At 44.7% G+C, this 21,315-nt stretch overlaps 1 protein-coding gene across 2 annotated transcripts in view; it reads right to left on the minus strand.

The window, feature by feature from the left end:
• Positions 1–21,315, minus strand: part of loxl1 (lysyl oxidase-like 1) — a 102,815-nt gene that overhangs the window by 46,623 nt on the left and 34,877 nt on the right. For both annotated transcript variants that reach the window (XM_043680197.1, XM_043680198.1), the window contains exon 3: positions 7,107–7,244. In XM_043680197.1, coding sequence (XP_043536132.1) covers positions 7,107–7,244 — 138 coding nt within the window. The remainder of the gene's footprint in view (positions 1–7,106; positions 7,245–21,315) is intronic.

Below are 21,315 nucleotides of genomic sequence, written 5' to 3' on the forward strand. Positions count from 1 at the left end.
TACAGTTACAATGTTTAAAAGACATTTGGTTAAGTACATGAATAGGAAAGGTTTGGAGGGATATGGGCCAGGAGCAGGCAGGTGAGACTAGTTCAGTTTGGGATTATGGTCAGCATGGACTGGTTGGACCGAAGGGTCTGTCTCCATGCCATATGACTCGATAAGAGGGCGTAGATTAAAAGCGGTTTGCAAAAGAAGCAAAGGCGAACTAAGGGAAAATGTTTTCACTCGGTGAGTAGTGAGGATATGGAATGGACTGCCTGGAATTGTGGTGGAGGGCGGTTCAATTGAGGCATTCAAGAGGGGATTGGATGATTAGTTGGATAAAATGTAACATGTAAGGGTTTAGGGAGAAAGGAGATTGGCACCAGGTAATGATGCTTACCGTGAATGGCACTGTGGCTCAGTGATTAGCACCGCTGCCTCACAGCACCAGGGACCCAGGTTTGATCCAGCCTCAGGCGACTGTCTGTGTGGAGTTTGCACATTCTTCCCGTGTCTGCATGGGTTTCCTCCCAATATCCAAAGATATGCAGATTAGGTGAATTGGTCATACTAAATTGCCCATAGTGTTCAGGGATGTGTAGCGTTAGGTGCATTAGTCAGCGGTAAATATAGGATAATAGGGTAGGGGAAGGGCTTGGTATGGACTTGTTAGGCCAAAGGGCCTGTTTCCATACTGTAGGGATTCTACGGGCATATCGAGTAAGAGCAATGGGCTCAGTGGCCTCCTTGGGCACCATAACACTGCTGTGATTCTGAGTCTTCAGTGATTTACAGACATGTACTCTGCTCCTCTACACTGCTCACAATCCTACCCCTGAGTTTTCCCTTGCCTTGTCTGGCCACCATGAATGTGATACTTCACAATTTTTGGGATTGAGTTCCATTTTCCACCTTCTCTGCCGATGTGACCAGTGCACTGATACCTTCCTGCAGCTTTCTCCACCAATCAGTGTTACTGATAACCTGCTGCAAATTACTGGGAGTAACCTCCCAAAGCCTGTTGGACAGAGGTCACCCACCAAGGATGGTGTGATGAAGATTGATCCATCCATACCTGTCACACATTTGCCTCAGGTCAAGTAAGAGATTGACCCATAGAAATGATACAACACAGAAGATGGCCATTTGGCCCATCTTCTTCATGCCAATCTAAAGACACCCAGATGCTATTTCTAATCCTGTCTTCCTGCAAACGGCTCATCGCCCTGCAATTTATTGAATTTAAGGTTCAGGCCCAGGTACGTTTTAAAAGAGCGCCAACTTGTCTGATCTTTTCTCAAAAGCTTTTTAAAAGGTCACTGGATGCGAAAAGTTAACTCTGCTTTCCGTCCACAGATGCTGCCAGACCTGCTGAGTTTTTTAAAAAACTGTTTATGGTCTCTGCTTCCACCACCAACTCAGGCAGCAAATTCCAGACACCCACCGCCTTCTGCATAAAAAAAAAACTTTTTTCCTCAAGTCCCCCAATCCTTCTGCCAATTCGTTTGAAACTAAGAGCCCCAGTTTTTGAACTCTTTGCCTAAGGAAACAGGGGTTGCTTCTGTCTCTTCTATCTCTACCCCTCACAATTTTGTATACCTCAGTCATGTCAACCCTCAGCCTGCTCTGTTCTATGGAAAACACCTCCAACCTCACCCGAAAGCTACGGCAACGTTCTAGTAAATCTTCTGTACACTCTCTCCAAAGGAATTACATCCTTCCTATAACGTGCTGACCAGAACCATAGAATCCATCTACTGTGGATGCAGGATATTTGGCCCATCGAGTCCAAACCGACCCTCCGAACAGCATCCCACCCAGGACTAGCCTCTCTACCTTACCCATGTATTTCCCATGGCTAATCCACCTAGCCAGCACATCCCCAGACACTATGCGGCAATTTAGTTTGGCGAATCCACCTAACCTGCACATCTTTGGACTGTGGGAGTAAACTGGAGCACCTGGAGGCAACCCGAGCAGACACGGGGATAACATGCAAACTCCACACAGACAGTCACCTGAGGGTGGAATCGAACCTGAGTCCCTGGTGCTGTGAGGCAGCAGTGCTAACCACTGAGTCACCATGCTGCCCCATACAAATAATCCAGATGTGGCCTTAATAGTGTATTATACTATAAATTGCTTGAAGATTTTCCAAGAAACATCGATGTTTTGGAGAAAGAAAATGGAATACATTTGCCCCATGGGCCACTAACAATTAGAATCAGAATTTCACCAAACTAAACTAATTTCCCATGAGAGGGGAGGCCTATTAGTGTGGGGACCAAATGTGGAAACTCTGGCCTCAAAATTTAATTTTTGTTTGTAGGGGAACATGGGGGTGCTGGGACTCAGCCAAACTCAGCAACATTATTTAAACTCAGTGCTCAGTTCGAACAGCCTTAACTCACATTGTGGGAGCCACACCTTGACAGACGCTCTCGAATGCTCCTGAAGGAGAGATGAGGGCTGCAGAACTCCCAAGCCGTGAAGTTATTCAAAGCACCAACCCCTTAATAATCGGAAGAAACAAATTGCCTATGCCAATCGAAGTTGATTGGAAAGCTCTCTGTTACAAAACCTATTTATTGACCTTTCTACCATTAGGTAGAAAGAGCACTACCATTTCAACATTATAAATGCTTGGCTGTGTACCACAAGCTATAATTACCTCAGCAGGTGTTTTTTTTCTCTCTCTCTTTATTTCTTGCTTTTTTTGCTTTGCGTTTACCTCTACACGACTACCTAACTGCGGTAGTGCTTATTTTTTTTCCAGCATCCATGTTGTGTGTGTGTGTGTGTGCAAGTGTGAGACAGAGTGAAAGCAGGTCGTTCTTAAGTTCACTGTTTGATTGACAGCTCAAAGAAGTTATTAAAGGATTAGCTGTCTTTGATATGGGTTTATGAACAGATGTCTGTTTATGCAAGGCCTTAAGCACTTGAGGTTTAAAAGATTTAAGGGGGCTTTCTTGGAACAGAGTTTTGTTTGATATAATGAAGGCCGGAGAAGGAAGTTTGATATTCATTTTATTTCATCTCAACAAAGCTCCTGAGGTGGTGAATATGTGTATGCTAGCACTGTGCAGGGCTCAACGGTGACAATGGCAGGGTATGGGTTGGTATCGGGGCATGGAGGTGGCTTGGTATTTGTATATAGTGGGTGAGGCTAAAGGTACTATGATTTAATAAAATATTGGTGAGCCTTTAAGTTGCTCCTGATTTAATTTGATTTATTGTTGTCACATGTACCTAAGTACAGTGAAAAGTTTTGTTTTTATGTGCAGTACAGGAGGGATCAGAGGGTGCTTAGACAGAGCGAGACATACAAGGTTATGACTGCACAGGAGCTACACAAAAGGTCAACATTTGATTTGTAGTTAGAGCAGTCTAAGAACAGCGGGGAAGAAGCTATTCTTGAACCTGTTGGTGTGTGTGTGTGTGTGTGTGTGCGAGTTCAAGCTTCTGTATCTTCTGCTGAATGGAAGAGAGTATTACCGGCCATTTCTAAACTACATCTGGAGTAAGTGAGCCTAAATCTACTCCCAGAACCTCTTGCAACCTCTGTTCAGAGGCAAAGGTCTCACTATTCAGGAGACAATCTCCCATGTGTCAAGTTGGCATGTTTCCCGACATTAGGAACGAGAATCCAGGCCGGGGTCTGTGTTTCATTTTAATCCAAACCCCAGGAGTAAAGGGTAGGTGGTCAAACGCAGGATATTTTGCATCAAAACGGTCATACACCCACCCTTCATCCACAGGATCTTTCATCTCACCAACATGAAAGTTTAGCTTAGCAAGGCCAAGATGAAACAGGTTGGATTGAGTCCCACGTAACATTCACACCAGCACGAGGTCAGTCACTGCATCTGGATGTAATTGAGCCGCTGGCCCCTAATGAAGTTACTGGCCTGTCCAGATTTGACAACGTTGAGGCAAATGCAAGGTTGGCCTGGATCTCCCCATGATGTATTCTGACAATTTGCTGGTGAAATAATTGGTCTTAAGAGGGCGAGCACAGGCCAAGTTTCCATATGAGGTTAGTCCCCGGATTGTTAATGCAATCCGAAAGGAAAAAGGAACAATTGTATGAAAAGTCTTTTTATTTTGAAGAAAATATCCAGCAGGAATAAATCTGGTTGGGTTCGGCTAAAAGACTGACCATGGCTTGACCACCACCCCCACCCTAGTCTGGCCTACCTGTGACTCCAGACCCACAGTAATGTGGTTGACTCTTAACTGCCCTCTGGACAATTGGGGATGGGCAATTAATGCTGTCTTTTGAATGCATTTTGAAAAAAATGTGCATACCTCATTAGCTGCACAGGTTCTTCAACCGGGGGGTCTGAATTCTAACGAGAGGCTGAATAGGCTGGGATGTTTTCTCTTTGGGAGCATAGGAAGTTGAGAGGTGACCAGTGCAAAAATGTGCAGGTGAATTGGCCATGTTAAATTGCCCATAGTGTTCAGGGATGTGTAGGTTAGGTAGGTTAGTTGGGGGAAATGTAGAACAATAGGGTAGGGGAATGGGTCTGGACGGTTTACTCTTCGGAGGGTGAGTGTGGACATGATGGGCCAAAATGGCCTGTTGCCACACTGTACAGATTCTACACAACAGAGACAAATGGGACTGGTTTATTTTGGGAACATGGTCAGCGTGGACTAGATGGACTGAAGGGTCTGATTCCTTGCTGTATGACTCTATGACTCACTTATCACCCCCACAGTCAATGATTGGTCCTCCCCAAATTCAGTCCCAGAAAGATTCAGTACAACAGAGCACTGAGCACGCTGTGCAAACAGATGAAGAAGCCAATTCAGCCCATTTTGTGCATTCATAAATTTCTTCCCCACCACACTGTTGGCCAAACAGTGACTCGTTCAACACCCAGACGATTCACCAGTTTGCTTTATGCGGCCCTGATTGTACACTACCCTGCACAGTACACGTGCAAATTAGTGCTGTGTTGGGGAATACTGAAGCTAACCAACTGACATTGCTGGATACTATTATTTCATCAATGTTTAAATATCCAGCAGCAGATCAAATAATTGAAGAATTAGTGTTGATTAATGTAGCTAATATGTATGTAAGTTTGCTCGCTGAGCTGGAAGGTCTGTTTTCAGAACGTTTTGTCACCATGACTAGGAAACACCATCAGTGAGAGTCTCTGGTGAAGCACTGGTGCTATGTCCCACCTCTCTATTTAAAGGTCTAGGCTTCTTAAGGTGGGTGATGTCATTTCCGGTTCATTTTTTTCAAGGGAAGGTAGATAGGATCTAAATCGATGTGTTTATTGTTGGAGTTTTGGTTAGAATGTCAGGCCACTAGGAATCCTTGTGCATGTCTTTGTTTCGCCTGTCCTAGGATGTGCGTGTTGTCCCAGTCAAAGTGGTGTCCTTCTTTGTCTGTATGTAGGGAAACTAGTGATAGTGAGTCGTGTCTTTTGGTAGCTGGTTGGTGTTCATGTGTTAAGTTCCCTGCTAGTTTGTCTGAATCTTATAACAAGACCTAGTTTCAGTAATACGCTAATTGCTTGGTAGGGTGCTGAGCTATCCAATTATTTACAAAAGGCAAAACAAAAATTGATGCTTTATCCAGTAATTAGACAATGATATATTGTATGAGCTTAAGATAAAAGTTTGCATCTAAATTGTAAAGAATGTTTTAGACTGAACTGTCGACCATTTTGGATCAGGTCATCTCTAAAAGTATTCAGCATTGGAAAATTGATGTCTTTACACCAAACATAGTTCCATTGATGATGGGAGCGAAGTGATGTTTGGACAGAAACACCTTTCGGTTTACTGGCACATGCAACCCAACTCTCCTACAAACAGTTCTAAGTCCTGAAGAAGTCATAGCAGACTCGAAATGTTGATTCTGCTTCTAAGAACAAAGAACAATACAGCACAGGAACATGCCCTTCAGTCCTCCGAGCCGATGTCACCACATTTTGCCCTAAAGCTGTCTTCACTTACATGATCCACACCTCTCTATTCCCTTCTTATTCATACATTTGTCCAGGTGCTTCTTAAATGCTGTTATTGTGTCACCTCTGGCAACATATTCTCCAGGCACTCACCACCCTCACTCACATGCTTTGCATATCTCTTCAACTTCCCCCCCACCCCACCCCGTACCTTGAACCTGTGTTCCCTTGTAACTGACCCCTCCACTCTGGGAAACAGCCTCATACATTCCACTCTATCCATTCCATTCACAATCTGATAAACTTCTATCAGGTTACCCTCAACCTCCTGCGTTTCAGTGAAAACAAACCCAGTCTATCCAACCTTTCTTCATAGCTAGACTTTCCCAGGCAACATCCTGGTAAACCTTTTCTGTACTCTCTCCAAAGTGTCCACAGCCTTCTGGTAGTGTGGTGACCGGAACTGTATGCAATATTGCGAATGTAGCTTAACTCCACAGATGCTGCCAGAACCTCCTGAGTCTCTTCAGGGTTCTCTGTGCCTTTTCCTTTACTGACAGTTTCTTCACCCTTTCTGTAACTAGTCAAGAACTCACTCATTTCCGTGCCTGGATCAAGAATTACAGATTGTTGTACAAATGTGAATGTAAATATCAATTTCAATCATAACAATGAAACAGGCAGAATGGTTTTCTGTCATTTTAAGTTACTGCAAGGTGATCTCCCCAAAATATGGAGGCTTTGAAATATTGACACGGATTCATTACTTGATAGAAAACAGACTTGATACAGTTTCAAGTACATTGAGGGTGTAATGTTCAACCAACTGTACATAAATGGAATCTGAAAAGGAAACCAATAGACGGTGAACCTGAAACAAACAGAATAAGAAATAAAATCCTTAATAATTATTAATGCCTGCTTTTAACTATGAAAGATGCATCAACTTCCATAATTTATTCAGTTTTGCAGTCACTATCTTAACCTTTTCACTTGACATTTTAAATGAGCTGTAATCTTTCTTGAGTCATTTTCATTATACAGAAATAATTACTGTGGCGTTGGTGTAATGTTATCTTAATTGAATCCCTGGGCCAATGGTGTGTACATAGGTTCTGTGGTTCTGATTTGCCCCATTTTTTTATCACCAAAGGGATGTTGAAATGTGCAGCGCTGTTCTGGAGCACTTACTGGTGGCAGCTATGCCACTCCCAGGAGTGGCGAGGTCTGTTCGGGAGGAAGTCAGCAATCCCCTGATTCTTCACTCGCTGGGGGAACCGCAGCAGGACTCGGATGTCGTAATCCGTGACGTCAGAAGCGTACGCAGAGCTGAAAGGGAGAAAAGGAAGTTTGGTCTGAGCCTGTGAGGGTACTCTGGAATGCTGGGAACAAAAGGATGTCATTCCAAAACTCACGCACCCAAGCACACTGAGGAGGCAGCCATGACGGTGGGACCAACTTTGACCTTTAGATGCATTTTGTTCAGTCATTGAAGTAGCTACAGAGAAGCCGGTATCCTGTCACTGAATCACCCTTTATTTACACATGCACAGGATACTTGCTGTTACCAGTCACCCCTGACCAAGAAACAGCACTCTGAAAGCTTCTGATTTCAAGTAAACCTGTTGGACGATAACTTGGTGTCATGTGATTTTTGTCCCTCAACGGAGGTGATTCTAAATCCCCTTTTTTTTTTATTTTAAAAATCTTTTCTCCTTTCCCCTGTACTGCTGCCACACAGTAGCAGTGCTTATTTTGCTCTTCACCCATACTGTGTACATGTGTAGGTGCAGGACACAGTGAAAAATACCAGTTGTGTAAATAACTTCATTAATATTCCACCACTAAGAAAGAACCCAATGTGGCCAATGAACCAGTGACAAGAAAAGCCCAGAGCGAGCAGTGCTTACTTGAAGAAAGTGAAGGGGAGGGGAGAGATTAAAACAAAACAGAATTGGAGGGGGACATAAAGCACTCCAAATCCTCTCAGTGTCCATCTCTCTCTAACGGCATTGAGAATATTGGTGGTCACCACGTGCACCTGCTCCAGGGACACCCAAACTTGAACATAACAGCGGAACGGGGCAGGCAGTCAGCCATAATGACCCCTCCACAGCCCGCTGCCCAAGCCTGTTAATGGCCAGCCTGGTCAGGCCCAGCATCCCCTGTTTATCTTCGTCAGCCAGGGCTTCCTGATTGACCAAGGCTCATGATCCTAATCGAGGATCTCATTGTCAACGAGGTCCACCTGGATCCAATCACTAAAGTCGTCAAGTTGCACAGCACGGAAACCGGCCCTTCAGTCCAACGTGTCCATGCTGACCAGCTTTCCTACAACGAAATGGACTCATTTGCTTGCATTTGGCCCATATCCCTCTAAACCTTCCCATCCATGTACCTGTCCAAAATGTCTTTTAAGTGTTGTAACTGTACCCACTTCCACCATTTATTCTGGCAGCTCGTTCCATAAATGCACCAACCTCTTGTGAGTAGTTTGCCCCTTTGGTCTCTTTTCAATCTTTCTCCTCTCACCTTAAACCTTTGCCCTCTAGTTTTGGACTCCCCTACCCCAGGGAAAAGACCTTGTCTACTCACCCTATCTATGCCCCTCGTGATTTTATAAACCTCTATAAGGACACTCGTCAGCCTCTATTCTCCAGGGAAGAAAGTCCCGACCTACCCAACCTCTCCTTATAACTCAAAACTTCCAGTCTCGGTAACATCCTTGTAAATCTTTTTAATACCCTTTTCAATTCAGTAACATCCTTCCCACAGCATGGCTGTACAATTTCCTACGTTGGAACAGCGACTAAACTTGGAAAGCACCCCATTAACAATAAAGTGCCATGGAACATCCTGTTAGTGTGAAGGTGCTATATCAATACAACACATATTTTTAAAAATCTTTCAATGATATAGCACTTAACATAACCCCCGGATGTATCAAAAGGGACTTACAGCCCATCAAACATTTTTGAGATTTCTATAGAATCCCTGCAGTGTGAAAACAGATGACTCGGCCCATCGAGTCCACACTAACCCTCCGAAGAGCATCCCACCCAGACTCATCCTGATCCCAGTAACCCTGCATTTCCCACAGCTAATCCAACTAACTTGGAGGAAACTCATGCAGACACGTGGAGAACGTGCAAACTCCATACAGACAGTCGCCCAAGGCTGGAATCAAACCTGGGCCCCTGGTGCTAACCACCGAGCCCCTATGCCACCCAAATGTGGTGGCAGTGGTGCAAACTTCCACAAACAGCAACAGGGTAAAGTCCAGATAATTGTGATGTTGATGGTGAGGGATAAATATTGGTCAGGACATCAGGGAGAACCACCTTGTTCTTCTTCATAAGAGTGCCCTGGGATCATTCACACCCATCTGAGTCGACAGGCAGGTTCCGAGGAGACAGTGCAGCACACCCACAGTATTGCACTGGAGAATCAACCTTCATTTCTGTGCCCAACCCTGGAGGGGAACTTGATCTAGAAACCTGCAACGCAGAGGCAAGCGTGCAGTCCATGAATCTACAGCTCAATCTTAAAAATAATTAAATACTTTAATTACCTCATGAATACATAATTGGCTATGTGCAGACAAAGCTTTGTGGGCAAACAAATACTAAATAACTCGCTGTGTTCCACAAAGGACCTCAGGCAACTCTCTCCACTGGACAAAGTCCATTATACAGTACTGGGTATCTTATTTAAGGAAGGATTAAATGTGTTGAAAGCAGTTTGAAGAAGGTTTAAATTAGATTAGATTAGATTAAATAAGAAAGAAGAATTCAGGTCTGAGCTACCTCCTTGATGTGTTTTGAGGGGCGGTTTGGTCTGGTGCATGACAATTCCAAAGACTCATGACTCTTTTGAAGAAAATAAATTTATCTGAAATGGGAGATTCTAGATTCTCACAGATGATGAAACATCTTATTTCCATTGACCCCCGTCAAAACTTCTCATGATCTTTCGGTCACCTGTTAAGTCACCTCTTATTCTTCCAAGCTCCATTGGATACAAACTGATCCTGTAGAACTTTTTCTCAGTAGACAACCTTCCTTATTCTAGTATTAGTCGAGTAAACCCTTTCAACACAGTTAATTTTTCCTGAAATAAGATAGCCAATACTATGTACAGGCCTATAGATGTAGAATCATCAATGTCCTGTATAATTGAAGCATAACCGTTCCATCTTTGTATTCAATTCCATAAGCAGGAACATTCTCCTAATTACCTGTATACTAATGGTTTGCCATTCACGTGTTAGGACACTCAGATCCCTCTGCATCTCAGAGTTTTGCAATCTCTCACTATTTAGATAATATACTTCTTTTTTATTCTTTCCACCAGGATGGACAACATTTCCCCACATTATACGCTATGTGCCAGATATCTGCCCATTCACTGAACCTATCTACATCCCTTTGTATATTCTCTTCACAATTTTCCGACCTGTCATTGAGTCATTAGAAAAATTTAACAACTGTACCTTTGGACTATTCATCCAGATCATTTGTAAAAGCTGCAGAAATGTTGAGGACCCAGGGGTTGATTTCTGCGGCACACAGCTCTTACAGATTGTCACCAAGAAAATGACACATTTAGGCTGACTCATCATTTTCTCTCCATTAGCCAATCTTCCATCCACACTGACATGCAACCACCTACACCATGAGATTTTTGATTTCAAATTCATTGGCATCTGCACACCATTGGCTGGACTTTAGCACTCATAGCCAATTCCTTAAGGAAGGTTATGGTGAGTTGTCCTCTTGAACTTCCTAAGTATGGACACCCATACTTGATGGTGAGGGATAAATATTGGTCAGGACATCAGGGAGAACCACCTTGTTCTTCTTCATAAGAGTGCCCTGGGATCATTCACACCCATCTGAGTAGACAGGCAGGTTCCGAGTAGACAGTGCAGTGAGGAAGGGAATTGCAGGAGGTTAACTGAGCGACAATGAAGGAATGGCAATACAGTTCCAAGTCAGCAATAAGATGCCAATTAGTGTGACACCTGAACAAATACCTTCTGGAAATCTAAGTGTGTCCCATTCACTCTTTGTTCAAAGCACAGCTACTTCCTCAAAGAACTCCAACAAATTGGTTAAACACGATATCACTTTTCACAAAACCACGTTGACACTGCACGATTACTACAAACCTCTTTAAGCTCCTTCCTAAAATGTCATAACAATAATACCTCCAGTTATCTTCCCAATGACAGGTAAACTAACGGATCTCAGAGGAAGGCAACTGGTTGGTGTCAGTCAGAGGACACCCCTGGGCGAGAGGACAAAAGGAAAACTGACTCACACTTCCCTTCCTTCTCAGTCAGTACAAACATTTCCGATCAAAGCAAACAACATAAATGGATTTAGCAGCACTTGTGCCAACCCTTTGCTCTGTACAGACATTCATGAAGGAAGAGAGAGATTTTAAAAAGACATGACGGGCAAAATTTTTCCGTGAGAAAGTGGTTCTCATGTGGAATGAACTTGCTGAGGAAGTGGTGAAGCAGTTACCACATTTAAAAGATATAGATAGGTTTACGATTAGGAAAGGTTTGGAGGAGTATGGGCCAGGAGCAGGCAGGTGGGACTAATTTAGTTTTGGGATTATGTTCGACATGGACTAGTTGGACCGAAGGGTTTTGGTTCAGTGCTGTATGAACTGTGGATAGCACTAGAAAACATCAAAGACTGGCTTAATCAGAACATCAACAAGGTCAACCACCGTTACCACAATTGGAAAGTTTGGAAGACTGTGCTTACTTGTACTCAGATGTCACCTCAAGTCTCACATATACCAAAATTTACCATCAGGCCCAATAGCAAATCAATATACAAGGTTTGAGCAAGACCACATCTGAAGCATAGTGTTCAAGTTTGGTCCCCTTACCTGAGGAGGGATGGAGTTAGATTGGAAGCAGGGCTCACCAGGTTGATTCCAGAGAATAGGGGGTTCTGTCTTATGAAGAAAGATTGAGCAGCTGAGGCCTACATTCTCTGGTGTTTAGTAGAATGAGAGGAGATCTAATCGATCCTAAAGGGTATTGACAAAGCAGACATAGAAAGGATGTTTCCACATGTGGTACAATCTAGAATGAGAGGTCAGTTTTAGGATAAGGGATAGCAAATTTAAAACAGTGATGAGGAGAAATGACTTCACTCAAAGGGTCATGAATCTATGGAATTCACTTCCCCAGAGTGCAGTGGATGCTGGGACAATTTAAGGAGGAGACAGATTTTTAATTAGCAATGGGTTTAAAGGGAAGCAGAGTTGAAGCAGAGATAAGATCAACCATGATTGTGAAGTCACCTGATGAAGGAGCTGCCCTCCAAAAGTTTGCGATTTCAAAGAAACTAGTTGGACTATAACCTAGCGTTGTGTGACTCCTGACCGTATTGAATGAGGAGCAGGCTTGAAGGGCTGAATGGCCCAATCTCATGCTCTTACATTTCTGTTCACTTCCTGCAAGGCTGATAGATGTAATGCCCAGAACAGAATACTGATGCAATCTAACAATGGTAACATAATCCTCACCCCCCTTGATTCTCATTCTATTCTTGCAATTAAAGAAGCATTATCTACTTGAAAAACATTTATCAAATTTTAGTAGCTTGCAGATCAAGAAATAGATATCGCTCTTATTACAACAAAGCCTTGCAAAAATGATGTGACAAGTTTTATCCTGCTACCATCTGGCAGCAAACAATCAAGAAGATTTTCAAAAGAGTCTCTCAAAGAGTTCCTTATGTTAAAATTCCTGCTGGAGTTGTCTAGTGAATGAAGAGCTGGTTGAATGGAGAGACTACAAAAGGGACAATCCGAAAGCAAACAAACAACTGTCATAGAGTCATAGAGATCTACAGCATTGAAACAGACCCTTTGGTCCAAACCGTCCATACCGACCAGATATCCCAACCCAATCTAGTTCTACCTGCCTTCACAAAACTCCACTCTGGAGTGGAGGCTTTCTGCGGATATATTGTGAGCCTTTGACAGCCTCTTTAATCAGCCATATTCCTACTGCTACTGAATTCATTCGATCTCTGAGGTAATTCCAGGGAATAAATTGTTTGGTTCATTCAGGCTTTCTGTGCACATTGAATAAAATTAGCTTTATTGTCACATGTACTAAGGGGAGTTGAGTAAAAAGTTGATAATTCGCACGAGGTACCTTGGTACAGCTTCTTTAGTACAAGTTATAAACTCATAGTCATAGACATGTACAGCACAGAAACAGACTCTTCAGGCCAACTTGTCCATGCTGACCAGATATCCTAAACTAATCCAGCCCCGTTTGCCAACACTTGGTCCGTATCCCTCTAAACTCTTCCTATTCATATACCCTTCCAGATGCCTTTTAAATGTTGTAATTGTACCAGCCTCTATCACTTCCTCTGGCAGCTCATTCCATACACGCACCACCTTCTACATGAGAAAGTTGCCCCTTAGGTTCCTTTTAAATTTCTTCGGAAAAACAATACAAAGACAAAGAAATAAAATTTTTGAGAAGATTTATAGCTCAGTTGATGATAAGTAGGTAACTTAGCTCGTTGAGCTGGAAGGTTCGTTTTCAGATGTTTCGTCATCATCAGGTTTCTTAAGGTGGGTGATGTCATTTTCGGTTTCTTAGAGAATTCTTAGAAGCATGGCATTCTAACCAGAACTCCATCAATAAACACATCGATTTAGATCCTATCTACCTTGCCTTGAAAAAAATGACATCAGCCACGTTAAAAAGCCAAGACCTATAAATAGAGAGGCAGGACATATGACCAGCGCTTCACTGGAGACTCTCACTGAGAATGTTACCTAGTCATGGTGATGAAACGTCTGAAAATGAACCTTCCAGCTCAGTGAGCTAACCTACATACTTAAAGAAATAAAATGCCCAGCATTGCAGATTGTAGGAATAAATTAGAAAATAGAGAAATGACAAGTTCAGAACAGTCCTTCCAACCCAGTCCACGCTGACACCAACCTCCAGTTGGCACTAAGTCTCACCTCGAGGTTCACCAGCCTTTAGAGAACACTTTGGTGGCTTCGTGGATCACATGTAAGCATCTTAATCAGAAGGTTAAGTTAAAGTCCCACTCCAGTAACTTGAACACAGGTCCCCCCTCCAAGGAAGCACTGGAGACAATGGACAGGAGATCAAACCCGGACTGCTCTCCTGAATCAACGCACAATATAGAAAACGTGCAGGTGGATACTCCTGGAAAATCCCACAATCAATATGATACAAGCAAGTCCTCTGACCATTATTGTATTGTCGTTTGCAATGTGGCATGGTGCAGTGATGAAAGGTGCTGTATCAATGCACATCTTCCTTGCAGTGCAAGAACATAGCACCCCAGTATTCAACAGGAGCAGAACAAGGAAATCACTGCATGTCCCAACACTCCATGCCATGGAGGAGAATGGGGGAATAATGCTTCTTCAGTCCCCTGTCTTAAGGCTCATTCACTTTAAATGGTTCTGTCTGAAAACAAGAGGTTTTTAAAAGGTGACATGTCGATATCAACCACTGGCATCATCTGTCACAGAAGAGTGGTTTAGTTCCATCAGCTCTGATCTTGGGTGATGACAGACAATGGTAAATATAAACGTCAGGCAGAATTCAAATCTGTCAGGATGCAATGAGGCTGCATCGTGAAAGCAAGCCTGAGAGATGGGAAAAAGAAGTTTGACAGTTGAAACATAAGAATTAGGAGCAGGAGCGGGCAATTCACTCGAGCCTCCTTCATTATTTAATACAATCACACTCATCCTCAAACCCCAATTTCCTACCCTGTTCCCAGAACCCTTTCCTAATTAAAAATCTATCTCCTCCTCAAATTTATTCAGTGTCCCCAGCATCCACTGTGCTATTACATATGTCCGCCTCCAACTCAGCGTTCTAGGCATCTTTCTATACCGTAGGAGAAAGTGAGGACTGCAGATGCTCAGTCGAGAGTGTGGTGCTGGAAAAGCGCAGCAGGTCAGGCAGCATCCGAGGAGCAGGAGAATCGACGTTTCGGGCATGAGCTCATTCCTGATGAAGGGCTTATGCCCGAAACGAGAATTCTCCTGCTCCTCGGGCTGCCTGACCTGCTGCGCTTTTCCAGCACCACACTCTCGACATCTTTCCATATCTTACTTTGATCAAGTCAACCCAATGAAAAAAAATCAATCGACTAATTGACAGGTGCTTAAAGAGGCAATCTTCAAAGGAAATCTAATAAATTAAACTCAAACTATGGTCCCAGGCTGATGACATGCTTCAGACTCTAGAAAGTTTAAATAAACATGGGAATGAATGAGTTATGTCAAATCAGAAGTTACCATTCATAACAAAAAAAATTAAGGCAAATTTAAATTAAAATTTGGCCAGAACTGATGCACTCCATACCGCTCCCCCATAAACACCATCCCCACACTGCCAGAACTTCCCCCACCCCTGACCTCAGCCCCACCACTGCCCCTACCGATGCTAATAGGACACAGGCAGCTTCAGGCCTGTCACTGGACACTTAGTGGCCCCTCCTCAGAGGCATTGGGAGTGGGTTTACACATGGAAGGGAGCCAAGCAGTTAAATATAATGACCCTGTCCACAGTTTCCTGCCTGGATCTGTATGTAGAGACACAGACACACAGAACATTGAGCAGGAGATAAAGTGAGGGTGATCAGAGGTGCTCCGGTTCCCACGTCTGTACCGGAGCTCAGGACTTCCCTTGGGTCGGTGAATTACTACATACATAACCCTGGCCTCCATCCTGGCACCTTTGCAACAACTCCTAAAAGGGTCAGCCTTGGTAATGGTCGTGTCGCCAAGCTCTAGCTTTCAGGGAAGTGAAGAACCAGCTATCATCCTCTAAGGTGTTGGCACACTGTGACTCCAAGCGCGATCTGATATTCTCCTGTGATGCCACCCCATAGGGCATCGGAGTAGTGTTAGCTCATTGGTTGCCCAATGGATAGGAATGCCCAATGGTGTATGCATCCAGGACTTTGGCCAATGCAGAGTGTTAATATGCCCAGATAGAAAAGGAAGGTTTGGACGTCATATTTGGAGTCAGGAAGTTCCACCAATATCTTTACAGATAGAAACTCGTAATAACACCAAGCCATAATCTCCTGCTGAGTCTACTTAAAGAGGACAACGTACAACACAGATGGCCTCCTTCTTCAAGGACCGCAATTTCCCCCCCGACGTGGTCGACGATGCCCTCCACCGCATCTCTTCCACTTCCCGCTCCTCCGCCCTTGAGCCCCGCCCCTCCAACCGCCACCAGGGCAGAACCCCACTGGTCCTCACCTACCACCCCACCAATCTCCATGTACAGCCCATCATCCGCCGTCACTTCCGCCACCTCCAAACAGAAATCTCCATGTACAGCGCATCATCCACCGTCACTTCCGCCACCTCCAAACAGAAATCTCCATGTACAGCGCATCATCCACCGTCACTTCCGCCACCTCCAAACAGAAATCTCCATGTACAGCGCATCATCCGCCGTCACTTCCGCCACCTCCAAACAGAAATCTCCATGTACAGCGCATCATCCGCCGTCACTACCGCCACCTCCAAACAGACCCCAGCACCAAGGATATATTCCCCTCCCCTCCCCTATCAGCCTTCCGTAGAGACCACTCCCTCCGCGACTCCCTTGTCAGATCCACACCCCCCACCGACCCAACCACCACTCCCGGCACCTTCCCTTGCAACCGCAGGAGGTGCAACACTTGCGCCCACACCTCCCCCCTCACTTCTCTCCAAGGCCCCAAAGGAAACTTCCATATCCGCCACAGATTCACCTGCACCTCCACCCACATCATCTACTGCATCCGCTGCAGCCGGTGTGGCCTCCTCTATATTGGGGAGACACTCCTCCTTATCTTAGCCTGCTGGACAAACTTTCCTCATTCCTGAAGAAGGGCTTATGCCCGAAACATCGATTCTCCTGTTCCCTGGATGCTGCCTGACCTGCTGCGCTTTTCCAGCAACACATTTTCAGCTCTGATCTCCAGCATCTGCAGGCCTCACTTTCTCCTATTATTAGGGGGAGCAAGAGTGACTGACCCAAGCAAAGGTCACTGCCAGATACTGGCTGAACTCCACCAGGGCCATCCAGGAGTTTCCAAAATGAAGATGTTGGCAAGAATCATAACTAGTAGCCAGCAATGGTTGCAGACACACTGGTGGGGCAGTACCCAGAGGGCCAACAAGGACAAACATTACCGCCAGCAGCTTCCCCACATTCATGGGAATGGCTGAGTAAACCTTGGACTCGGTTAAACATTGACTATGCAGGTCCTTTCATGGGCTCAATGTCCTTAGGCATTATGGACACCCATTTAAGGTGGCTGGGAATGCAAAGAGTACATTCGTCATACACGGGGACAATGATAGAAAAACTGTGAACAACCTTTGCAATACACAGACTCCTTGAGGTGTTGGTCACAGATAATGGACCATCAGGGTGTTTGAGTATTTCCTAAAGTCAAATGGTATTCAGCATAAAAGGACAGCTCCATACCACCCATCATACAATGGTCTGCGAGAAAGAGCAGTTCAAACTTTGAAGGCAGCCTTGATGAAACAGACAGTTTGTTTTTGATGAGAGGACCACCCCTGATGCAACTATTGGGATAGCTCCAGCAGAGTTGCTAATGGGGAGAAGACTCCGCACCAGGTTAAATCTGATCTTCCCAGATCGGGTGGGGGGGGGGAATGGTGAATGTGGTGGTGGAATGGGGGGGGGTCACAACATAAGGACTGCCAATGCCGGACTCAAGAATCCACTAATCGACAGAGGCATTTTACATCAGGGGATGAAGTTTGGTATAAGAACCACAGTCATGGTCCTGCATGGATAAGACACATGGTCAATGTGAGGTTAGGTTCAGTGATGTATAAAGTTCTGGTTGGTGTGACAGTCCTGAACAAGCATGTGGACTGTATGAAAGCTACAAAGGTGCAAACGGCCTGGGCACAAAACGCACCCAGTTCCTCGACAGCCTTTCCGACTGTTCTGGAACCCATGGCTTCTACCTCTCCATCAAGCTTTGAAGTCCCTTGGAATCGGAGATGGACACGATGGCTATCACTGCCTTGATGCCCTTGCAGCCTGAAGAGGAGAATTAATTTCTTCTGAGACACTCCTGGTGGAAGAGGTGAGCTACCCACTGCCCGTGTCGGAGGCAGGATTGGAGGAACCTGACCCAGTACTAAAACAGCCCAGGAGGAGCTAAAAGAAAAAGAACCAGCCCTTGTCCTCAGACTCAGAGGGAGAGGGAGGTAGTGATCGTCAAAAGGTCAGCCAAGTGGATCTCATAGATTATGAGTTGCCTGATTGGGGCTTTTAATCTGGTCATACAGTTGTAAAGCACAGAAGCAGACCCTTTGGTCCAACTCATTTATGCCAATTAGATATCCTAAATCAATCTAGTCCCATCTGCCAGGTCAGTCAGAGAGCCCTGGCTGACGGATGTAAACAGGAATGTCAGAGGTTCTGTCCACCCTGAGAGCTGGCTGTGAGGAAGCTGGATCAGTCTTGAGGACGTTAGCCATGTAAAGAAAGGGTAACTTGGTGACGGGATACTGGCCTCTATGGAGTTACTTCAATGGCCTCAACTGTTTTCGGTGGCAGAGAATTCCACAGGCTCACCACTCCCTGGGTGTAAAAATATTCCAAGCCTACCCCATACCCTTAGACTGTTACCCATAAATTCTGTGTGTTACGTATGGGGTACGTAAAGCTGGGCGGAGCTTGGGGTCAGCCTAGAACCGGCTGTGGAGGTGTGAACATGTTCAGATTTACTACTTGCCTATCTTACGGTTCATTCCTGGCTTCAAAGGGAGCACCAACAAAATGCTGGACTTCTCTGTCATTGGGGATATCTTTCCTGCCTTTACCCTGTCTAGTCCTGTTGGAATTTTATAGGTTTCTTTTTAAAATTAGATTACTTACAATGTGAAAACAGGCCCTTCAGCCCAAAAAGTCCACACCGACTCGCCGAAGCGCAATCTATCCCCCTACATTTACCCCTTCACCTCACGCTACGGACATGGCCAATTCACCTGACCTGCACATCTTTGGACTGTGGGAGGAAACCGGAGCACCCGGAGGAAACCCATGCAGACACAAGGAGAAAGTGCAATTCCACACAGTCAGTCGCCTGAGGAGGGAATTGAACCCAGGTCTCTGGCGCTGTGAGGCAGCAGTGCTAACCACTCTGCCATCGTGCCGCCCACTATAGGATCCCCTCCCCCACTCCATGTCATTCTTCTAAACTCCAGTGAATATCATCCCAGCTGATTCAGTCTCGCAGGTTACAGCTCGATCCAATAATAGAACCATTAGGAGGTTCTCCAAGACTGTCTACCAACCCTGCAGCAGATGACCAGCGTGGTGCTAAAGTGCAGTCAGAAATTAAGCAGTAGCCCTGTCAAAAAGTGCAAGCTGTTGGGGGCGGCTGCAGTATTGAGAAACCCATGGAACACGGATTGTCTGGGTTGTAGACAATCCAAGCGGAGTTAGAATCTGTGATCCATCAGGATCTCCTATTGCAATGGAATACTGTGCACAACAAACATGCACGTCAAATCCCAAGTCTTTCTTTATATGTACTCAAGGTGTTAGTCAATGTCCTTTAACTGTGCATCCTTGACGATACAATTAATGTCCCATTAACAGGGATGCCTGGGAAAGCATCTCGAACACGATTAGGGTGACAACTAAGCTGCCAACCTGCTTTGGGAACGAGATAAACGACCAAGGGGGAACGGTTCAGGGCATGGTTCTGCAGCAGATTTCACAATATTTCCTCGCACTGTTTATATCAGCAATGCACCAGTTGGTAGCACTCCCAGCTGAGTCACAATGACCCTGCATTCAGACCCACTCCAGAGGCTCAGAACAAAAGTCAAGGCAGATATTTCGAGCATTAACGAGGGAGGTGCTGCAGTGTTTCAGGAGCTACCCTTCAAAAACGACCTGCTGACAGCTGGATGATAAAGATCCCATGGCACTCCTTCAGAGAAGACCAGGTGGAACATGGGCCGAATCGCCTAATTCTGCTCCTATATCTTATGATTTCCTGGCCCATATCTACCTCTGAATAAACATCACAAGAACAGATCATTACCACATTGCTATTCATGCGAGATCGCTGTGTGTAATCTGGTTGCTGCTTTCTCTACGTAGTCATAGAGTCAGACAGCACGGAAACCGACCCTGCAGTCCAATTAGCCCATGCTGACCATAATCCGAAAGCAAATTAGTCCCATCTGTTTGCACTTGGCCCATACCACCTACCCCCCACCACCCATTTCTTATTCATTAACTTATCCAAGTATCTTTTCAATGTTGTCACTGTACTCCCATCCACCACTTTCTCTGTAAGTTCATTCCACATACGAACCACTCTCTGTGTAAAAGAATTACCCCTTGTGTCCTCTTTAAATCTTTTGCCTTTCATCTTAAAAATATGCCCATTAGTTTTGAACTCCCCCACCCTAGGGAAAAGACCCCTGCGATTTACTTTATCTATGCACCTCATGATTTTATAAACCTCTATTCGGTCGCCCCTCAACCTCCTACATTCCCGCGAGAAAATGTCCCAGTCATTCCAGTCAATTTTTAGATCTTAAACCCTCCATTCCCGGTAACATCCTGGTAAATCGTTTGTGAACCCTCTCCGGTTTAATAACATCCTTCCTACAACAGGGCGACACAGTAGTCCAGAAGAGGCCTCACTTACATCTTGTACAACCTCAACACGACGTCCCAACTCCTATACTCAAAGGTCTGAGCAATGAAGGCAAGTGTGTTAAACACCTTCTTAACCACCCTGTCTCCGTGATGCAAAATTTAAAAGAATTATGTACTGGAATCTCTAGGTCTCTCTGTCCTACACCACCACCCAGAACTCGACTATTAATTGTATCAACCCTGTCATTGTTTATTTTACCAAAACACAATATGTCATATTTATCCAAATTGAATTGCATCTGCCAATCCTCAGCCTACTGACCCAACTGATCATTACAATAATGGTGATACTTCATTTGCTGTCAAGCACTTTTGACAGTGGTCATAAAAAGTGTTTTTTTTTAAAATGCAGGGATTATTTTACTATTTGAAGGAAGAGGCTAGCCTTAAATTGGACCTATCAGCTTCAGAACGGCCTTTGGTCCCGTGTCCAATTGGGAAGCAGAAACATGCACATCACTACTCAAAAACAAACTCTATCCCTTTGCAGACTGTGTGGCAAAGTTTGATCTAAATCCAGGAGCTGGGACAAGTGCTTGCAAAGAGACATCCTCCTTACAATCTGGCTTTGGAAACATCTTCTGACTCCTTGACTTTGATAACAAGTAGAAGTCTGCTGGGTGAGTG

The sequence above is a fragment of the Chiloscyllium plagiosum genome, chromosome 40, assembly GCF_004010195.1.
Source record: "Chiloscyllium plagiosum isolate BGI_BamShark_2017 chromosome 40, ASM401019v2, whole genome shotgun sequence".
Classification (NCBI taxonomy): domain Eukaryota; kingdom Metazoa; phylum Chordata; class Chondrichthyes; order Orectolobiformes; family Hemiscylliidae; genus Chiloscyllium; species Chiloscyllium plagiosum.